This window comes from Adiantum capillus-veneris, chromosome 23 (assembly GCF_014529385.1).
Source record: "Adiantum capillus-veneris isolate H3 chromosome 23, ASM1452938v2, whole genome shotgun sequence".
Classification (NCBI taxonomy): domain Eukaryota; kingdom Viridiplantae; phylum Streptophyta; class Polypodiopsida; order Polypodiales; family Pteridaceae; genus Adiantum; species Adiantum capillus-veneris.
The window spans coordinates 72,351,896-72,373,703 of NC_140953.1; the positions used below are offsets into that span (position 1 = coordinate 72,351,896).

A 21,808-nucleotide genomic window follows, 5' to 3' on the forward strand; every position below is an offset into this window, starting at 1 on the left:
TAAACATCATAGGAAACTATCCCAAGAGTCCTTAAAGATCTAGCCCGGGAGGAGTTGAACTCAAGACCTGTAATTCTGGAGGGAATGGCATAACCAATCTACCACACTTGGGTGATAGAAAGATTATTCCATTTTCCTCTCTTTATTAGCATACACCCACACACCCACACACCCGAGAGAGATGGAGTCTCATCATGACCATCACAATTTCCCGAAGGTGACAACTGCCAAGCGGGTATACCTATGTACTATGCAGTTCGTACCGTGGGGGTATTAAAGTCTCTATGGCGTCTAATCTGTGGGGCGAGTTATGAGAGAGGGGCTTTCAATGTCCCCACAGTGATTTTATCCTTTGCCTTGGAAGGAGCGAGACGCACACAGGGGGCCTCGGGGGGAGAGAGAGAGAAGAGAGAAACAACTTACAAGCTCGGCGTCCATCTCTGCAGCTGCTCTCATGGGTTAGAGAGAGAGAGAGAGAGAGAGAGATGCCTTTATAGAAGAAACGAGAAGAAGCTCGGCGCTCATCTTCTGCTATTATGGATTAGAGAGAGAGAGCGAGAGAGAGAGATAGATGCCCATAAGCTGCATTACGTAGTTGAAGCAGAAGAGGAAGGGAGACAAGATAAGGGCGAAGAAGAGGAAAGACATGGTGCCGATCATCTGCATTGCCTCAATCTATCTTGCGCTCTCGTTCTTTCAAGGTACACTGAGCTCTTTCTTCGTTTCTTCATGGGCCGAGCAGTTCTTTTGTCAATTTCTTTCTCTGATCAATGTGGATGCATTTGTTTTGACCGGATATGTCTTGCATCCTACTCTAATTACCGGCAATCTTGCATGAAGGCTTCTCTGCCAATTAGTTGAGGACCTAAAAGTCTGTCTTTGCCGCCTTCCCTTCCTGAGCTCGCTGCAAGGCCAATAGGACAAAAACGATTCACTTGAGAGTTAGCCGTAGTGATCAAGGGCAATGGAGTGCGCAAGTTTCATTCTCTCTCTCTCTCTCTCTCTCTCTCTCACACACACACACACACACACACACACACATGCACGCAGACGCACATGATGAAGTGTTGTGACTGATGAGCCTTAGTATTGCACCGTTTCATTGATGTTCTTTTCTGTAGCTTTCCAGGCAGTTTTCTTGGCACAGAGATGAAGTAAAATAGAACGTAACTTCATCAATATTATTTAAGCCAAATTTCCTTTTTAAGAAAGAAAAATGCTTTGGTTCTGACGATAATAATACCCATTTATTGTAGTTTTTGACGCTGAAAGGGATTAATTTAATTGTAAAGTCTAAGTAATTTGGAGCTTTAACTACTCGCATAGAGCTGGAACATGACCTGAGTGCCGGCGGGAAAAGCTCCAATGTGGTCAAAGCTTGAATTATATTGACCCTTGCCATCTCAATTTCTCTGTGAGATTAAGTGACACTGTGATGCATCTAGTCAAATAGGAGTTTCTCACATTTATAGCATATCATACATGGCGATTTGACATGAACTCTGCTAATTTTTTTTTTCCATCGTGTCCTTTAGGAGTATTTGTGCTGACCTAGTAGAGTACTTGTTTCTAAATCACTAGGATTTACCTGTTTCTTTTTGCAAAATATGCACACAAGAGGCTTGACGCTAATATGGTGTCCTTGCATGTTGATCTGCTATGATGCACTTTCGTAGGGTCATTGAGGACTTTTTGCTTGCAGCCACATGCCTATGCAAATGATTAACCACCCCAATGAATGTGTGGATGGTGACATCGCAATTATATAGGTGCTATCTAAACAACTGCAAGATTAGTGCAAAAGAAGAGATGGAATGTGCTTTTTTCTTGCGCAGCCATGGTGCATTGAATGTCTATACTTTTTTATTCCTATGTATGCATGTGCAGACTGGAATGTCGTTCTATTTTAGGCTGCTACAATGATATCAAATCCTCCATCAATGACTGTGCATACGTCTGTTTTTAAAAGCTTTTAATGGGTGTCAGGTGTGGAAGGGGCCAGACCGCCTGCATTGTATGTGTTTGGCGACTCATATGCAGATACAGGCAATCATGACAAGCAGAACCCTGAAGTGTGGCAACCTTGGAAGACCCCTTATGGATCTGCCTGGCCTGGCAACCCTTCTGGCCGCTACTCAGATGGTTTTGTTCTAACAGATTTCATAGGTAATTATTCGATTAATTTCATACCATTCAGTTGTGCAGCTTCAATCTAATTGTTCATTTACTCATGCATATGTGTACTCTAAATAAAGTTTTAGAGTTTGTTTGCAGCCAAGTTTTTGAACCTCCCATCTCCTTCGCCATATAGTCAAGTCAGAGAGATGCCTGCAACAGGTGTGAATTTTGCGTACGGTGGAAGTGGGGTATTCTTCACATATGGTCCTGAGTACATCAACATAAGTGCACAAATTGACCAATTTGAGCAGATGGCAAAGGGCAAGCCTGTGGATTTTGCAAACTCTCTGGTGCTTTTTGTCTATGGTGGCAATGACTACAGCGTCCACCTTCAGAAGCATGGTGTTAGGGTACGGTATGTTCTCTGCATGTTTTCAAGTTTAGACCTACAAGGTGTCATCTTCTCACATTGTCTAAACACAGATAGTGGGATGTGACATTGAGTACTGCTCCTTATGTGAGGGGATTGTTCAATGATGTTGTGCTAGGAATTTTAGTGTGCCATTCATGTGTGGTGGTTTGTGAATTTCCTTTCCTGTTCACAACAATGTGCAACAAATCTGGATTTACAGCTCAATGTCTCTGGGGGTTTATTCAGCCTGGTTATGCATTTCTTGCAAAAGAGCATGGCTACTGGTAGTGTGGTGCGCTTCAGGGTAGAGCTGAGAGTTGAGAAAATGCAGGGTCCTTGGCCTTCAAGTACCTTGTACTGGACATGTTGGTCTCCCATAATGTGCGAAGTGTCGTGTCTGTCAATGCTGGGAAAGCTTTACAGGAAGCAGATCAACTGGATTTAGGCATGTCGATATTGGTCGTTTTATAGGCGGTAGGAGATGCTGGGCTCAAAATGATTCTACTAGAGTTTTGGAGGTCATCTCCTGGGTTTCCCGTATAGATCTAGTGATTCAGGGCTTCTTTGTGGCTTTGCTGCTAGACTCTAGGGTTCATGAGAGTTTACCACATTTTGTCTAGTATGGTCACTAGTCAGCCAATTACTAGAGGGGGCGCCTTGAATATCTTGTGAGCCTTGTATATCTCTCTTGTTCAGAGTTTGCCCTTGCAACTAAGTTGCAGTGCTCATGCCATTCTGCCTTCTCCCCTCGCGTTTTTTTCTCTCCTCTTCAACCAACCTTCCAATGCACTTTGACAAGGTATTAAAGCCACAGCTTCAATGGGCCAGCCTTGCAGTGGAGAGTGTTATAAGGGCTGACTGGCTTGCAGATTTTCAGCCAGCAGGATTGTGGTTGAGGGGGCTGATCTTGGATGCGTGAGCCTTGTAGACTTGATCTTGGTGTGTACTTGTCTACAGAGGATCCTTTGCTGACCTTGTAGTGCCGTTATCATGGCACCAAAGAAGGATATTGGAGAGAATTCTCATGGTGGAGATGACACAATTAATGAGACACTCGGTGATTCTTTGGAGCATGTGAGCAATACCAACACTCATGGGATTAGCTAAATGCCAGGATCTAGTCCTTCATCTTCCTTCATTGTACTTGGCAGGCACTTGGACACGTATGAAGTATGACCAAATTCTCGGGAGATCTTTAACCATTTGGAGAAAGTCTACTATAGGAGAGGCCTATAAAGCGAGCTCATTTGGAGGTACAATTGCGGACTTTGGACCCTCGACAGTTCCAAGTCTCACATTCACCAAATGCAAAAAATGCTATAGGCGATTCTTTAGGCAAGGGGTAAGCGGATCTCCTTGGAAGATATGGCTATCATCTGGATGACACATACCTCACCTTGGAGTATAGTACTTTCTATTTAGCCTTGATTACTTCGAGTAGGATCTTTGATTTGACAATGTGGAAATAACTTGTTACCACGATGATGGATTAGGAGGTCCAAGGGCTAGCTACAGAGGTTCAGAGTTAGAGAGGTCTCTAGGGCCTTGATTGGACAGTTATCTAGACAATAAAGTAGAAGCAAAAGGCATACAATGATGATACGTTTGGTTTTGGTGGAAGATCTAATGAGGTGGTGGTATATCACATGCGTGGTGAACAAGGAGATATTTGAAAGAATTGCCAAAAGAAGTCTTCAATTCCTAGTGAGACGGCTCATATTACCCTTGCTATGGCTTTTATGCACTTGGTTCCCCAACCTTCATTATCAGGCTCATGCGGTTGCTCATACTCCCTTGTTGTTGAAGACATATCCAATCTTTGGGGGATGGTGTGGTAGACGAGTCAAAGGTTGTAAATCGTCGTGATACTCCATTTATGTAGGGTTTTGGCATTGAGAGCCGGACTAGAGAGCATATTGGCTCAACTTGTTTCTTAGAGGAGGCGCGGCGTTCTCCTACTTTTCTTCATATAAACTATAGCTCGTGATGACATGCCCACACGGCATGGTGTATAGGTGGTGGAGCTCTAGCGTGTACGGTTGAGAGAAGCTTTTGGAGCTTGGCATATATTGATAGTGGTTTAAGGTTCCCAATATGCCATTGGTGGACAGGATTGTCTATGTTGGTGCCTTGAGAGTTTCTCTTGAGGGGTCGTGTGTTGTTGTTGTGGTGAACTGAACTCGTCAGATTGTTTCTTCGCTCTTTCCCTAGACTTGTTGTGCACCGAGGATCTGAGAGGGGGTGTTAGAGTTTTGGGGGTCATTTGGGTTTTCCTTCTAGATTTAGTGATTGGTGGCTTGGTTTGGCCTTCTGAGCTTGTGCTAGAGTCTAGGGTTCATAGGATTTACCAGATTTTGTATGGTATGGCCACTATTGAGCCAATTATTAGAAGCGGCACTTTTTCTTTGTACGACTCTTCATTTTCCCCATTATTGGGTCGTGGGGTATTTGAGGAGAGTTGGGACATTTGCCCCTTGCTTCCACTGCACTCTTGACAATTTTGACCATGTTTGTCAAGGGTCTCCTCAAGTCAACTTGAACCATTGCTTTTGATTGGACCGCTATTCAATTAATGATATGCAACACTTTCGGTTTCAGCCTATTTTTTTAATTGCTTTTTCATCTGTCAGAGGGCTGTCACATTGTGTGGCGACATTAGCCTGCGTAGTGCTTGTTTAGCTGAGTATCAACAGCTGCTTACAGCCTCTACGTAAAGTTCTGTTCCCATTGGGTCATTTGGCAAGTTGGTTCATTGATGAAATTGAATGGAAAGGGGTTTATGCTAAGCAGCATGGAGTCAGGCTAAAGCCCACAGTTTGTGGATGCTCATTGGCATGTTGTGCATGAGAGCGTCGAGTGCCTGACCCATGTATGTGAGCTTGTGGGGTCGATGTACGGGAGTGGGTTATAAATTAAGAGATCGAGGGTTTTGAAATGGAATTGCAGATGCCTTTCTTTTAGTTCTCTCTTCTTGTTGAGCACATGTGGTTTGCTTGAGCAGAGTGGCGTCGATATGTTTACCTTTTTTGCAGCGATTCAATAGGAATTAAGTAGAAAAGACTTGCTGTACTTCGGTGATAAGACTGACCGTCAATTAAACCTAAAAGTGAAGGCTTGGTCTTTATTGGTGAATGCTAAGTGTGAATGAAACCTAAAAGTGAATTTTAACACTTGCTAATTGTTGCTTATGTAAAAAACAAACAGCAAAAGAGACTACTTCATTGGAAATGAATCATATGTGAAAGCCTAACAGTAATCTCTAATTGTTAATGCAGGGGATACCAATTCTCATCACCCGGGTTGTACGGCAGCTATCATCGCTTTTAGCAAGATTGCACCAACTTGGATTCAGGAGGTTTGCTGTTACCAATTTAGAGCCAGCAGGATGCTTGCCATCTATTAGGATGCCCAGAAGTAAGATTAACTGCAGCCGAACTGACAATGTGCTGAGCTCCTTGCACAATCGGTTGCTCTCACAGAGCCTTGTTTCCCTGAGAACTTTCCGTGGGCGCCACTCTAAGTACATCCTGCTCAATCAGTACAAAAGCTTCTTGGATATATTCAAGTCTGGAGCTACTTACGGTGATCTCTCTCTCTCTCTCTCTCTCTCTCTCTCTCTCTCTCTCTCTCTCTCTCCCGTGGATACATACAACAAGCACATCACTGCACACATATGGAGAGTGATATGCATGCACACAGTTTTGGTTGAGGATAGTGCTCGGTAGCTCTGTCTGCAATACATTTCCTATACTCTGTTTTTCAGATCGTTACTCTGCCCATTGCCATCTCTTCAGCAGTATCTTGTCTCCCCGACATCTCTCAAGGATGGGCAACATACTTGTATCTTCATAACATGGCAGAGGTAGGATTCATGGGTACCACATATAGATGTCACACATGATGCACAAATAAGTTTATATATCATAGATACATTAACCTGTTTATCCATGATACACCGAAACATGGATACTTTGGTGCATTGTTAGGGTGCCCACGCCCATCTCCTTTGGACCAATGTAGTGATAGGCATTTATAAATAGATGTTTCAAGGGTGCGTTATGATATTATGAACGTGGTAGCTTGAGGGTGGCAATTAAGAAATGTATTTGCTTGATGAAAGGCACGAGTGTGGCAGTTCATTCTTGCAAATGTAGAAGGTCGAGGGTGACAAATAAGATGGGGATATGCTCAATTGCACGAGAGTGCTTGATCTCACATATGAATCTCGTTGCGAGGGGTATGTATGTGTGTGTGCGCGTGTGTCGATGGGAGAGTGTGCACCTGTGCATGCCATTGCATGTGCGGGATGAGATTTGTGCAAGTATTTGGGTGCATTTACATTAGGCCTTGGAAGACTTCCGGAACTCTTGGGAGCAATTGTCGACGATTGTGTTGTGAGCAATCATGGACCAGTAGTTTAAACTTATTAGATTGGTCAAGGATTAACTAGGGGGACTGCACCCTATCTCTGATCCTTGTATTAGTGTTTAACAGGGGGGTTTAACTTTAGGAGCCACACGCACTTTCCTTATTTAAATTAGACCATTGTGATTGTTCACCTTGTTTATGGTTGTGATGTTGAAAATTGCAGGCTTTGGGGCAGGGCTTTTGGAGTCATGCTGTGTAGGTCTGATGAAGGGGGCAGGGTGTGGGAGTGTAGACAAGAGTGGGAAGGCACTCTACAAGATTTGCGGCGATTCATCAAAGACCTTCTTTTGGGATGGTGTGCACCCAACCCAAGTAGGCTGGGAAGCGGTCACGCGCAATTACAAGTCTCTCCTGGACTCACTTGCATAACATGCATATGCTTGCTTGCTCTCTCATGCTTCGTCTCTCACTTCACACATACTAGTTTCTTTTCACTTAACCAGCTCATAAGCACATACTATTCTTATATGCTCACTTTACACACACTAGACACTCCACTATTTTCTATAAGCACAACCTATACACACACACACACACACACACACACACACACACACACACACACACACTATACACACAGATGTTCTTCCTTGAGCTACCTATTTGGAAACATGTTTCCTTCTTTGTTTTTTTTTTGAGAGTAAAGGTATTCTTGCAATGCGGTGCGTGGTTGCTGATGTGGACGTCCTCATAAAAAGTGATCCTCAAGCACTTCATGTAATTGGGGTCCGGCACCTCACTGCTATCCAGCTCCTTGTAGGTAGCCATGGAGGATTTCTTTTGTTAGATACATGGCAGCCATACAAGGAGTGGGAAGGCGAAGCCTGTAAAGGACAAGATAAGAAAGAGATTTGATCATCCTTTACTATGCTAACCTACCTCTCTCTCTCTCTCCACACATGCTTGTGTGTGCACACACACACACACACACACACACCCACACTTTTTTTGTAAATCAGTCTATGCCTCGTAATCAGCAGGCTGATGTCCAAGTGATTATGGAAGCTTCGGAATTGTTTGGCATTGCTGTTGGTCTTAAACACACGTAGACTCCCCCACACACACCCCCCTCCTTTAAAATGGTACTATTCATAGGACATTGGGGTTACTACCCTATTCTAAGAGGCATCATCATAAACATGAGAGGTCATGCTATATTGTAATAAACCATTGTCGAACGACATATACAAAAATAAGTAACATGAAAATATGCTAACTTACCGTTATTATGCATGAAAAGTGATGGGTAACATGAAAATGTAGTAACTTATCAATATTAAGTCATTATGATTGAAGCATACATTATTACCTTAGTTTTCTACCTTTAAAATGTTATAGTAACATTTATGAATGTCATCACAGATTGTTGTCTCACATTACTACCTTAATTTCTTACCTTAAATGTATGTCACCACCTTGGTTAGATTTTATGAGAGTACTTCTACATTTGCCCATGCCAATTGAACATCTCTATCATCTTTTTAGCCTTGTTCTCTTTCTTGGATTGTATTGTATTGATAGTAAAACTCTGTTTTGATGGTAAAATGTCTTCCATTGATCTACCAATAAAAATATGGTTACAGGGAATGACCATTTTCAAGCTTATGTTCCTCGTTCGCATTCTAACTTGTTCCAAATCCCCATTCCATGGTGTAGATGTATATGTAATAGGGAATGACAATTCATGCGAGTTTCCATTCTGCGTTCTGGTTATTTGTCCTATTAACCATGTAATCCACACCTTTGCACCGCCACCTTCATATCCTTGAGACATGGTTACCTTCCCCTCCATCATATGTATGGTCACCATTGTTGCACCACCACTTATTTCAGGAAACTTGCACTGAAGGCGAATCATAGTCGCCACCCATGTGCATCAATCATGTGCATCATCCACCTATGGGTCCGTCATCACTACCTGTCTCTCCCTCTTTGAGCCAGTGATCGGGTTGACACCTTGCGCACAGAGGTTTAAGCTTAAGATCATTGTTCTGAGAGAGAGAGAGAGAGGGGGAGAGAGATTCTCACTCATCCATACAAAAAAAAAGCAAAAATTCATTAGTCCTTTATGCATTTTGCAGGTTTCAAAAGACTACTTGGTTATCGATGTCACCCAAATTCCTAGATTAACTACTCAATCATTGTTTCATTTAGTAGAATAAATTTCCATTCCTTTTTCTTAAGCTTGCAAGCAACTTAAAAAGGAGATTTATACACAAGTGTTTGCTATCGAATGGGATTGGGCATTCTTGGGGAGGGCTCCTTCCTTCGATGCTAGGCACTGGTTTGGGGTCGATTTTATGAGAAGCAAGGTTTGGTTCTACGTTGACAGTTTGGGGCCGAAGTTTTTCGTGCTGCTACAATTATGTGGTCTTTGTTGGTGGGGTTCTACGATTGTTCGGTTGCTTCTGTTCGATTCGGCGTTGATGTGATGGGAGTCCATGCATGTGGTTTCTTGGCAATTCTTGTGAGCAAATCTGACTAGTCGACTAGTTTTTCTTTTTTCTTCGACACTATGTACAGCTTGGTGGACATGGTAGTTGATGTGGTAGATCATCTTCTTGGTGGTAGCCCTAGGTTGGTTTCGGCCCTGAAAGATAGTCTATGTTATGTTTGGGTGGCTCGCTGCTAGCCGTGCTCTCTGCTTCAGGGTGTCACTCACAATTTGTGAGTTGAGGGGAAAAAAAAAGAAGCAGCTTTGCAATCAACTTAATATTCAAACTACCGATCTAAGTCTCTCAAACTATGTGAAATTCCTTTGGTATTACCATACCAAAGTTAAATTTCCCTTGCACCATATACATTTCTTATAGAAAGGCAACTTTTATGAGAAATAAGTCCAATGGCTTTTGCATATTAACATCCTTTAACACTAACACTAGATAGGTAGCCTAACATGATGCAAAAGTGTCCTTTCAGAGTTTTGGAAAACATTGCATGTTCTCCTCAAAAAGCCTCTTCTTTTGTTGTAACTCTTTCTCGAGTGTGTAGTTAAGAGACCACTACTTAAGAAAAACTAGTAACCTTCCAAATTCCTTGCTATTTTGTCATGATAAGCTTCTAAAGTTGATGAACCTTGGCATTTGCCAAAAATAGCAATTTTTTGAGGTCAAATAATACTACAAAAATTAGAAACTTATTTTTTTAAATTGCCCTCAAAAGAGCTATTTTGTAATGAACATCCCCAAAAAAATACATACCAAGCTGAGACAGTCAACTGCCAACAGCATCTCACCATTCACAATCATATCTGGTACCCATGCACAATATGAGCCATTGCATCACAAAAGCACAATAAGACTAATACAACCATTTCAATGCATTTTATATGGAGATATAATCGAAAAAACCACCAAACACTAATAGACCTGGCCAGAACACAAGAGGCCACCTCGAGCAAAGATAATCCACAAAATACTAGAGAGTATACCAGTCAAAAGGGCGAGGCCCTAGTCTCCATCACTGGTAGGGATCTTTTAGGGAGCCACCATATAACCGCCTCTACCACCGGCAAATCATATGTTGTAAGATCCTTAAATTTTGGGTTTTTTTTAAAAATAAGAAAAATAGATTCCAATATCTGTTTCGCCAGATTTTGGTTTAGGATGCTTATTTGGCAATGTTGTAGTGAAAAACAAAGTTGTTTTCATGTTCTAGTAGGTCAGATAGACATTTGGTTCACTTTTGAAAGAATTCATTGTTTTTTAGCCTTTTCATATTTTTTGTGCTTTTCGATGTTTTTTTGCAAATAGCAAGGCCGAATCCTTAATCTATGAGTCTCAGGAAAGCTATGGTCCAATTTTGTAAAAATCTGTTTTTTGAATGCTTTTCACGCTATTTTTAGATTTTCATAATTTTTAGTAGTTTTTAGTGTAAGCGAGTTGGCTTTCTTGTTCCGGTGGACAAGAGAAACTCGTGGTTCGATTTTAGAAAATTTTTAACTTTTTACGCTATTTTTAGTTTCTTGTGCTTTTCAACGTTTTTAAAACTAGCGTGCTTTTTAGGACGACGTAAATATAAAAATATTATTATTAGTCATCGTCGGATTTAAAAACGACCACTAGGAGAAAAAAATAAGATTCAATGAGATTTTTACGAGAAGTATTTTTATAAAAAGCAACACCGTAAATATGTCGAGACAGTATGAGAAAGTCATAATTATATCAAGGCATCATGGTGTAACATAGTTTAGTCACGGTCACATTAGTTACTAGCATACTGTCCAATTAATCAATCTTTACTGCAAAAATTGAAGGGTAAGGGATGAGAGCTGACCATCAAGAGCTGTGCCATGTTTAAAAAAAAGACTGGAGTCTTTTCCCAAAAGCTAGTAGCTATTCCAGGTAGAAGAGGGGGTGCCCTGTCTCAGCTTAGGGCACACTAGCGTGGTAGAGTGCCTAATAATTCGTCCATGGTGCTCAATTTTCAGAGCCGACAATTGAATCTACTATCGCACAATGATACGTATCTATTATACGGAGTGGTGTAGGCTCTCCATCAAGACTTCTCTTTCATTGACGAGAAGAAAAAGAAGAAGAATATTCTCTCTCCTTGCTTACTATGTTCTCTTCTCTTTTCACTGTGTGCATACGCTTCATGGTGAAAACTTCTACATAGCTCTCTTCTCATGGCAGTGTCGCTACAAGACTATGATCACCTACATCGCTTAGCCTTAGACAAAAGGGTTGATGACCTAGAACTCTGCTGGATTGAAGGTGTTTCCTACGCGTTATTTTTTCTTAGGCTCATTTACACTGTTAGTGCATCAGGGATTAAACAACCTACATGGCTAACACGTCGAGGATCTTGCCTTGGATTTGCCTAAGCACTCGATGCTGGGCATTGCAAAGGCGTGGCACTTAAATTGGTATAGTTGGTGTTGATACCCTACCACCTACTAGTATTTGGGATCCTTTCAGAGCTCGGGTTTATGAAGGGAGGCGAAGCGGCCTCAGCCTATGTCTGGCTTAGGTAGGTTGGAGGTTTTCTGGTTCGCTCCCGACGAAGTGAAATTCTCTCTGTCCATTATTAAGCGAAAGTAGATAGGTGGAATGGTCGGTCCTTACACAGGGTTCGATGCTCTACTAGTCATTTTATATTTTTGGATGTTATAGTATATCCAGATTTTGTTATTGCATCAATACATGATTGCCCGTTTCATTTAGATGGGGCATTTATAGATTCTCTTTTGTCATTCTCTTGTGTCTTTGCACACTCTATTTCACCCTCCACTCTCTCTCTCTCTCTCTCTCTCTCTCTCTCTCTATTCCTGAATGCGGTGCACACGTATATTCTATTTGCACACTCTATTTCACCCTCCACTATTCTCTCTCTCTCTCTCTCTCTCTCTCTCTCTCTCTCTCTCTCTCTCTCTCTATTCCTGAATGCGGTGCACACGTATATTCACCCTCCATACTTTTATTTTTCTTGAGTAGGCTTTCGTTCATATCACCCATTTAGAGGCAGGACTAGTTGCTAGGTGCCTTTGGATGCAGTTGGCTCATGGCCTAAACTCCATGCTAGGTCGGGCGCGCTGAGAACTCCTGCTTCCACAACTCTGATTTATATTGAAATTGTACATTGAAAATTGTATAAAAGTATAAATTGTGTATTTTTATGCATAGACCCCCGGGAGGGATATCTCTCATATGCCCAAAGAGGAGCTACAAATAGAGCCAAGTAGTGAGTACCAAGTAGAAGCACCAGAAGCAAAAAGGCTAGCGTTGTCAGGACAAGACGTCAATAGCAAACGACGACACCACCTGAAAAAACTCAGACAACCTTCTAAGAAACTGAACCCAAAGCAGAGCCGGAACAAACAAAGGGTGGGGTTGCCACTACGGGTTCCTCGTTGCCACCAGATGACCACGTGCCCCCAACCTCCACGACCCCAACTACATGCAGTACCTCTGAGAAGTTGGTGAGCAGAGATCCCTTCTAGGAGAAGGGGGGGGTCGCTGCCCAACCCCTCAAAAACTAATAGGAAGGGAGCCAACACACCAACAAGACTAGGTAGGAGCCGACAAGAGGCCCCCTCCGGGACTACCTCTAGCTCGTCTCCACCACAAATCTGGACCCTACAAAAGCCAATCCGCCACATCTGGCATCACCCCGACCAACCCTTGCAATCCCATCCCTTAAATGGTATGCCTAGAGCCTTCCTCACTCACATAGAGAACACCAGAGCCGACAGAACACAGATTAAGGCTCGGGTTCGGCTCAACTGAACAAAGTCTAACATTAGGATTTTTTTGACACCATGAGATCATTTTTCCCGATAACTTCAATGGGTTGTTGATCATGCTATATGATTGTTTTAGCCCCACTCTTTTTCTTTTTGGAAATAAAATAATCTATAAAATAAAATGGGTTTTTGATCATACTATATGATTGTTTTGGCCCCACTCTTTTTCTTTTTGGTATAAAATAATCGTTCTTTTCTCACTCTATTGATTTATCATCAAACTTAGTATAACTACACTCATTATTGTCACTAAATGTGTCTTTTCATAGATTGCTTTGGGTCTTTGCATTCATAAGTAGCCATTGAGAATGCAAAAAGCATAAAAAGTCCTTCACCTATGAGAGTGATGGGTACAATAAGGAAGTACTAAAAGAGCACACATGAAAAACTAGGTTCCGCCTCATGGCCTTTACAATCCTTTAAAAAATCCCCAATATAACGGTAAATTTAAAAGGAATAATTATACATTGATATAAGGCGCAAAGATAATATGATTTTCTTATCAAAATAGTAATGTGAAGGAAACTATTGTTTCCAACTCAAAATGACGTAGATTCAAGTTGAACCAGAAAACTTGACCATGATTGTCTTGTCATCTATATGGGGTGTTAGGTGCCCCAAAACCCCTGGAGTAAGAGCTATATGTTATGGAATCCATGTACACAATCAAAATTTTCTTTGGATTCTATTAAATAGCCAAAAGAAATCATGAAAGGACATATTTTTTTCAAAAACACGGCATTGACAAATTTTTATAAATAGGACGTAACTTTCAATGTGAACGTTTTCTTCTTCTTAAAAGCATAACATCAAGTCTATAACTACTAAGGCTAGTCATGTAGCAATTTAAACTTCATTAAGATGACTTTTAGGGTGGTATAAATGTAAAAGAAAAGAAAAATGGCACACTTTTCTTTGGCACATATGAGGTTCAATGAAGAAATTGATGGCCCAAAAAAATTCCAAGCTTTTTTTTCAACTCATGAGACAACTTTGTGGACATAAAGCACGCAAAAAAACCATTTTGTATCTCTTAAAACAATTCAAGGAATTTGGCCACTTAAGAGGACATAAAAAGTGTGTCAAGACATAACAATGTCTTGGGATATAAAAGTGTCCCATTATTATTCATGGCCACCTCGCACATGGCCATGCCTACTGCTTCATCCCCGTCCTTGTCCCTGCCTCCATATGTGCTTTGTCCCTCCCATTCTGCTTCGCGCGATGGTGCATTTGGAAAGATTCGCGTGTTTGTCATTTTTTGAAATCATTAGGACATACTAAAGAGATTGAAAAAACAATCCTTGGATTTTGGTTGGGCATAGAACTTGGACTTTCCCCCGTCTTTCAGAAACAAAACCATCATGTGTACTCAAGGACATAAATTAGTCACGATCATATGACCTCTTACCCTCAAACTAAAAACTTTTATAGTTTGAATTTACCTACAACAAAGATAGTCCTAGATTCTCAACAATAGCCTTTTACTCCAAAAAAACACCACCTAAGATTGACTAGTAGGATGCTCGATCAACATAGTATCTTGTAAAAAACAAGCCCCATCGTCTTATTCAAGAGATGTTTGTAACTTAGCAACACAAGTATTGTTTATGGCTTTTATTCCCAATAAACCTACTAAAAAAGTATCAAAAACATAAATCCAAAGGCAAACACTTCTATACTTCTATACTATATATAATGCAGCTTAAAAATTTCAAGCAAGAAGAAGGCTTCCATCCACGTGTCATGCATTGGTTCACTTCACAAAAATTTAGAGCTTTGTGTAAGTTTTTATTTTTTCAAGTGGTTGAGCATGTCCGCGGATTGATTTAAGCCGGTCTCGCTTTGAGTGCATGCATGCAACACCCGGGACACCTTTGCCCTTCAAATTTTTAAGACATTGTTATTTTTTTAATATTATCATGTATTTTTAAAAGAGTAGCTAATATTTTTTTCCATTACAAAACAAGAAAAATGCCTTGAAATGGGTAAAATGTCTTACAAAAACCAACCCTGACATTGGTATCTTGAATAGGGAGAGAGATTTTCCAATTCTATCAATTCAGAGTTATTTTATCCTTTTTATTTTTGAGAGTTTGACATGTGCCAAACTAAAAAATCTATAAATTTTTTAAATTATGATGGACACACACATATACACACGAAAACAAACACACACACATATATACATGTACACACACACACACACACATACACACACACACACACACACAAATCTCAAACATCTATCCCTGGGAAAAAAGGAGAAGGTTTGCGTGTCTGTGAGTCGACTTCATTATGTATTGCTTTGGGGACATGCATGCAAATGATGGGGTTATTATACATGTCATTAGCCATGTGTGTGTGTGTGTGTGTGTGTGGGTGTGTGTGTGTGTGAGAGAGAGAGAGAGAGAGAGAGAGAGAGAGAGAGAGAGTATCACCAAGCTCATGGGGACTCCTACTCACCAGGGCTACCCTTGCCAATTTTTAAGAAATTACTATTTTTTTGGAATTATAGTGTATTTTTGAGAGAGTGGCTAACATTTTCTCTGATAGAAAGCGAAAAAAATGCCTTAAAATGGGTAAAATGCACGGAAAGAACAAACCTTGACATTGGCATCCCAATTGAGAAGAGAGATTGTCAAGTTGACATGCCTTTTGCTTGTTCTAAGGTATTTTATCCCCTTTTATTTTTAGGAGTTAAACTATGTGCTACCCTTAAAAATCCATAAATTCTCTCAATTATGGACGAGCCTAAATAAATAGATAAAAAAAATATATATATATATATCCATATATGAGTGAGAGAGAGAGAGAGAGAGAGAGAGAGAGAGAGAGAGAGAGAGAGAGTTTGATATCATCAGAACAATCGTAGATAGTTGCTCTTAAATATCTATACATGAAGTCTTGAGCTCAAGCGCACACTCTGTGTGTGTGTGTGTGTGTGTGTGTGAGAGAGAGAGAGAGAGAGAGAGAGAGAGAGAGAGAGAGAGAGAGAGAGAGGGAAGCCTCACTGCTCGGTGCCAGCTTCTAAATTTTTGAGTTATTATCACTCTAGACATGCACTCTTATGTTTTTTCTTAAAGTTCTAAAAAATTTGACACCTTCACGTGTCACAAGAAAACATGCTACCCTGTCTTCTCTCCCACCGAGTTGTTGATTGTTACGATGAGTGTGTGTAGCACGAGAGAGAGAGAGAGAGAGAGAGAGAGAGAGAGAGAGAGAGAGAGAGAGAGTAAAACTTAAAGGTTGAGTATGTTTCTTCGAATAGAGGGGAACTTGCATATCACAAAGTTAAGCAAACCACATGCCAGATCCAAATGTAGTTTATTACCCGGGGAGGGGGAGAGAGAGAGAGAGAGAGAGCGGGGGAGAAGAAGAAGATTAGTTCTACCTCCAATAAATCTAGGACTTTGAATCTGTTCCTTAGAGGGAATTTGGATAACCAATCTACTACATGTTGGCAATAAAATTGAATTTTTAATTCTCTCTCTCTCTCTCTCTCTCTCTCTCTCTCTCTCTCACTCAAAAGAGGCTTATTCGTACTACTTGAAAAATCTCTGAGAGTGCCCAGATGATGATGAATCTGAGAGAATTAAAACAACAAATTGGAATTGTGAGAACCAAGTACAATTAGCTACATGCAAAAATGAAAAAAACCAAAAACTACAAGAAAAGCCTCTTATAAAGATAATAAAATTCCATGGTAAGCTAAATGGAGAGAAGATGACAACAACCTTGAAAGATGCACCGTTCCACCAAAACCACACTCTACAAAAACTCTCTCTTTGTCTCTTAAGATATTCCATACACACACACACACACACACACACACACACACACACACACACACACACACACACATAAGTGAAGGATAAGACTCCATGAATGAAAAGCCTTTTGACAATGAAAAATAAAAAACTTACTTTGTTTTTTTCAACAAAAGACTTTCTAATCTACTAGAGTAAATCATAGAAAAAAGATAAATTTGAGGGGGATTTTGCTTCTTAATGCAAATTTGGCTTTTGAAGATATATTTGGATTAAAAAAAAGGAAAATTTGTCAAGAACAATGTTGATATTATTTTTACAAATTGTGTAATTTTTTATTTTAAAATTTTAAAAAAATTATTCTAAAGAGGCACTCCTATACTCTTTCTTAACGTTCTTGAAAAATTGACACCTCCACGTGTCACGAGCAATTGTGCTACCCCCTCCCCTCCCCTCCCCCACTGAGTTGTTGATTGTTGCGATGAGTGTGTGTACGCATGCGTATACGAAACGTGCGTACATGAGAGAGAGACTGAGAAAAACTCAAAGGCTAAGTATGTTTCTACAAATAGAGAGGGACTCGCTTGCTTAGGCAAAGTTAATCCGCCCACATACCAACTCCAAATGTAGTTCAAGTTTGTCACGGGGGAGAGAGAGAGAGAGAGAGAGAGAGAGAGAGAGAGAGAGAGAGAGAGAGATGGTAAAGAGAGAAGGTTTGTGAAAATCCCATTATCAGATTTGACAAGAGTGCATTTGATTGTGTGAATCGTTTTCTAAGATCATGGCTAGGCCATTGTCAACGCACAAGCATGCGTATGTGTGTGTATTTGCACGCACACATGCACACACATATGTTTCCACTTTCGAAGAAGGTGAGGGAGGAGAGTGCCACAATTACTTCTTCACGACCACAACAATGTACGGGTCACATACTACTGTATATATGTACATGTTGCTACCTTTGGGAGAAGGTGAGGGAGGAGAGTGTCACGATTGCTTCTTCTTAACCGCAGCAATGCGCGGGTCACATACTAGTTTATACTATATATGAAACAGCTTAAAATTTTCAAGGAAGGAGAGACCCTCCATGTGTCACTTTCTGCTTCATTTCAAAAAGAACCTTTAAAGAACATTCAATAGAAAATGCAAAAGTGAAGGATAAGTACTAGGGTGATAGAAAATGAAAAGACTTGAGGGAGTCTTGGCACTGGAAATTCAAAAAGACCTTAGTACTCTATCTTAAATTTCTAATGCTAAATCCATTTCACTCCAGCCCTCACTTTCACTTTTATTTTTTGAAAATCATTTGAAGGGTGGCTTTCATTTACATTTTGAAGGCCATAAAGAATTTTTCTCCATGTACTGCTCCTTTGGAGGTTTGCACAGACCTTTTATGTCGTAATTGATCTTTGATCTTGATGCTCGAAGTTCAAAAGCTAAAAGCATGTATTCGTGTGTGTGTGTGTGTGTGTGTGTGTGAGAGAGAGAGAGAGAGAGAGAGAGAGAGAGAGAGAGAGAGAGAGAGACCCATTCTCTCGATGTGTGTGAATGTAAGAGAAAAAGTCGACGTGCCATTCCCTGAGGTGTTGGCGCATTGCACGAAGGTGTTTCACATGTGCATTGCATTAATGAAGTACATTGAGCTCGACAATTCAACAGTAGGAGTCCAATAATCTATTATGGATGTCGTGCATGCATTATGTGTGTGTGTGTGTGTGTGTGTGAGAGAGAGAGAGAGAGAGAGAGAGAGAGAGAGAGAGAGAGTGCATGTGTAAGTGATTGAGAGAGAGAGCACCATTCACTACAGTCTGTGTGTGTGTGTGTGTGTGTGTGTGTGTGAGAGAGAGAGAGAGAGAGAGAGAGAGAGAGAGAGAGAGAGAGAGAGGGGAGGGAGAATAAGCATTGGTTTTACAATCAACAATCGACAAAGCGACAATCGACAAAATCCAAAATCGAAAATAAAAAATAAAAAATCGACATGGGTGAAGGAGTACGAGCGGAAGTGCGACGCGAGAGAGAGTGCGAGAAGAAGAGCACGACGATATGGTGAACTCGCTCTACTGTAATGTGTAGAGCATAGTGAGTTCTTATTAGGTTTTTACAAAAGAATATGTGTATATACCTGGCGGCCCGCCCACTTACCTGGGCGACCACATTGGGCTTTATACCCCAACAACCTCCCACTTAAAGTCCAATGTGGCACTTTAAGTGTGAGAGAAGCTACTATACAAGCTAATATACAAGAGATGTAGAGAAGTGATGTACTACCCTACACCTAACTGCTTGCGAAAATGCGCAAAGCTCTCTGAGGGAAATCCTTTTGTAAGTAGATCAGTAGGATTTTCTGTGGTGTGAACTTTGACAAGCTGAAGTTGCTTATCCTCGAGCATTTCCCTGATGAAATGATACTTCACATCCACATGCTTTGTCTTTGAGTGATAAACTGGATTGCGAGCCAATTGTATAGCACTTTGACTATCACAATATAACACAGGCATCTCTTCTTTGATTCCCAAATCTGTTACTAGTTGATTAAGCCAAATTGATTCTTTGCATGCCTCTGATGCTGCAACATATTCAGCCTCTGTAGTAGACTGAGTAACACAATCTTGTAATCTAGAACGCCATGATACTACTCCACCAGCCAATGTAAAGACATACCCTGACGTAGACCTTCGGTTGTCTAAGTCACCTGCATAATCTGAGTCTGTTAAACTCTTTACACTTAGCTCCTGACTCCCATAGCATATACGCATACTCTTTGTAGCTTTCAGGTATCTCAATATTCCTTTCACTGCCTCCCAATGTTTCTTGCCTGGGTTTGACATGTATCGACTTACTACTCCCACTGCAAATGCAATGTCTGGGCGAGTAGCAATCATTGCATACATCAAACTACCCACTGCAGACACATATGGAATCTTATCCATTTCAGCCCGTTCTTCCTCAGACATAGGACAATCTTGTTTGCTAAGTTTCACATATGGTGGCAATGAAACACTCAATGCCTTTCCCTTCTCCATATTGAAACGCTGCAAAACCTTGTCAATATACTCTGTTTGAGATAACCAAATCAACTTCTTTGATCTGTCTCTCTCAATGCGCATACCAAGTATATGACTTGCCTCACCCATGTCTTTCATATCAAACGATTTTGCCATCTTTGACTTCAAAGCTGAAATTTCTTCCAAGTGCTTGCCAGCAATCAACATGTCATCCACATACAAAATAAGGATCATCCAACTGCCATCCTTAGCCTTCTTTGTGTATAGACAGTGATCGAACTCACTACGTTTGTAGCCCTGAGAAAGCATAAACTTGTGGAATTTATGGTACCATGCCCTCGGTGATTGTTTTAAGCCATAAAGACTCTTTAACAACTGGCATACCCAGTCTTCCTTGCCTTTCTCAACAAACCCTTTTGGCTGCTGCATGTAAATTTCCACATCTAAATCACCATGCAAGAACGCTGTCTTGACATCCATTTGGCGCAACACCAAATCTAATATGGCAACCAATGCAAGAAAGCATCTCAATGTAGTCATCTTGACCACCGGAGAGAAGATTTCATCAAAGTCAATGCCTTGTTCTTGCTTAAAGCCCTTGGCAACAAGCCTTGCTTTGTACTTTGGCTGACTATCATGAGCGGTGATCTTATACCTGTAAACCCATTTACAAGGTAGAGCCTTTTTGCCCCGTGGTAATTTAACTAGCGTCCATGTCTGGTTTTTATGCAGAGCTGTCATCTCTGACTGCATGGCCAATTGCCAATTCCCGGAGTCCTTCATTTGCATTGCTTCCTTGTAACATGAAGGCTCATTGCAATCAGTCAACATGACATAGATCATAGATGGAACAAACCTATCAGGAGGTCGCGTGACACGTCCAGATCTATGCACAATAGGTGGCTCAGGCTCAGCCACAACCTGTGGTTCCACTCTATCCTGTCCTTGCTCCTCTTGAGCCCTGACATTTTGTCTTGCACGTGAAGGTCCATCTTCTTGGAAGAAAACTCTTCTAATCTCCTCAACCCTCTCTGGTTTAGAATGATATTTGGATTCATTAAAGTGAACATCATTGCTGCGGACAACCTTTCTGGATTCGGGATCCCAAAGTCTGTACCCCATCTCACCAGAATTACCATAGCCTAGAAAGATGCACTTTCTACTCTTTGGTTCAAGTTTGTTCCTAAATTCCTTTGGAACGTGAGTATATGCCTCACAGCCAAAGACTCTGAGATGCTTGTATGAGGGCATTTTGCCTGACCATACCATCTCTGGCACTGAATCCTTCTGTAAAACCTTTCTAGGAGATCTATTTACAAGATGAACAACTGTTGATACAGCTTCAGCCCAAAACCCATTTGGCAGCTGTGCATTAGACAACATACTTCAGACCTTCTCTTGTATGGTCCTATTCATCCTCTTAGCAACACCATTTTGAGGAGGATTGTAAAGAGCAGTAAGTTCACGTTTTATACCTTTTGACTCACAAAAGTCCTGAAAGGCCTTTGAAACATACTCTCCACCATTGTCAGTGCGTAAGCATTTAAGCTTCTTGCCACTCTGATTCTCCACAAGTGTCACAAATGTTTTGAAAACACTAAACGCTTCATCCTTGTGCTTGAGAAAGTAAACCCATACTTTCCTCGAGTAATCATCTATAAATGTCATAAAGTAAGAAGCTCCCCCTAGAGATAGGTTAGGCATAGGTCCACACAAATCACTATGAACAAGTGCCAACTGTGTATCTCTTCTACTGCTTCTATGCTTATGTGGCTGCTGTGTTTGCTTACTATACAGACAATGTTCACAGAATTCAAAATCATTTGACATG

General features: G+C 41.0%; 1 protein-coding gene across 1 annotated transcript; it reads left to right on the forward strand.

Annotated features, from left to right (window-relative positions):
• Window positions 1-302: 302 nt before the first annotated feature.
• LOC147427960 (GDSL esterase/lipase At5g03610-like) lies at window positions 303-7,985 on the forward strand. Its single transcript, XM_086496705.1, has 5 exons — window positions 303-701; window positions 1,987-2,166; window positions 2,275-2,528; window positions 5,806-6,112; window positions 7,122-7,985. The coding sequence occupies exons 1-5, from the start codon at window positions 647-649 to the stop codon at window positions 7,325-7,327; spliced, it is 1,002 nt and encodes a 333-aa protein (XP_086352831.1). The 5' UTR covers window positions 303-646; the 3' UTR covers window positions 7,328-7,985.
• Window positions 7,986-21,808: the final 13,823 nt, after the last annotated feature.

Excerpts from the sequence above, each read along its gene's own strand:
- LOC147427960 (XM_086496705.1), top strand. The coding sequence starts at position 647 with ATGGTGCCGATCATCTGCATTGCCTCAATCTATCTTGCGCTCTCGTTC. Across the intron at positions 702-1,986 it reads TGCGCTCTCGTTCTTTCAAG|GTGTGGAAGGGGCCAGACCG; the intron begins GTACACTGAGCT and ends AATGGGTGTCAG. Across the intron at positions 2,167-2,274 it reads TGTTCTAACAGATTTCATAG|CCAAGTTTTTGAACCTCCCA; the intron begins GTAATTATTCGA and ends GTTTGTTTGCAG.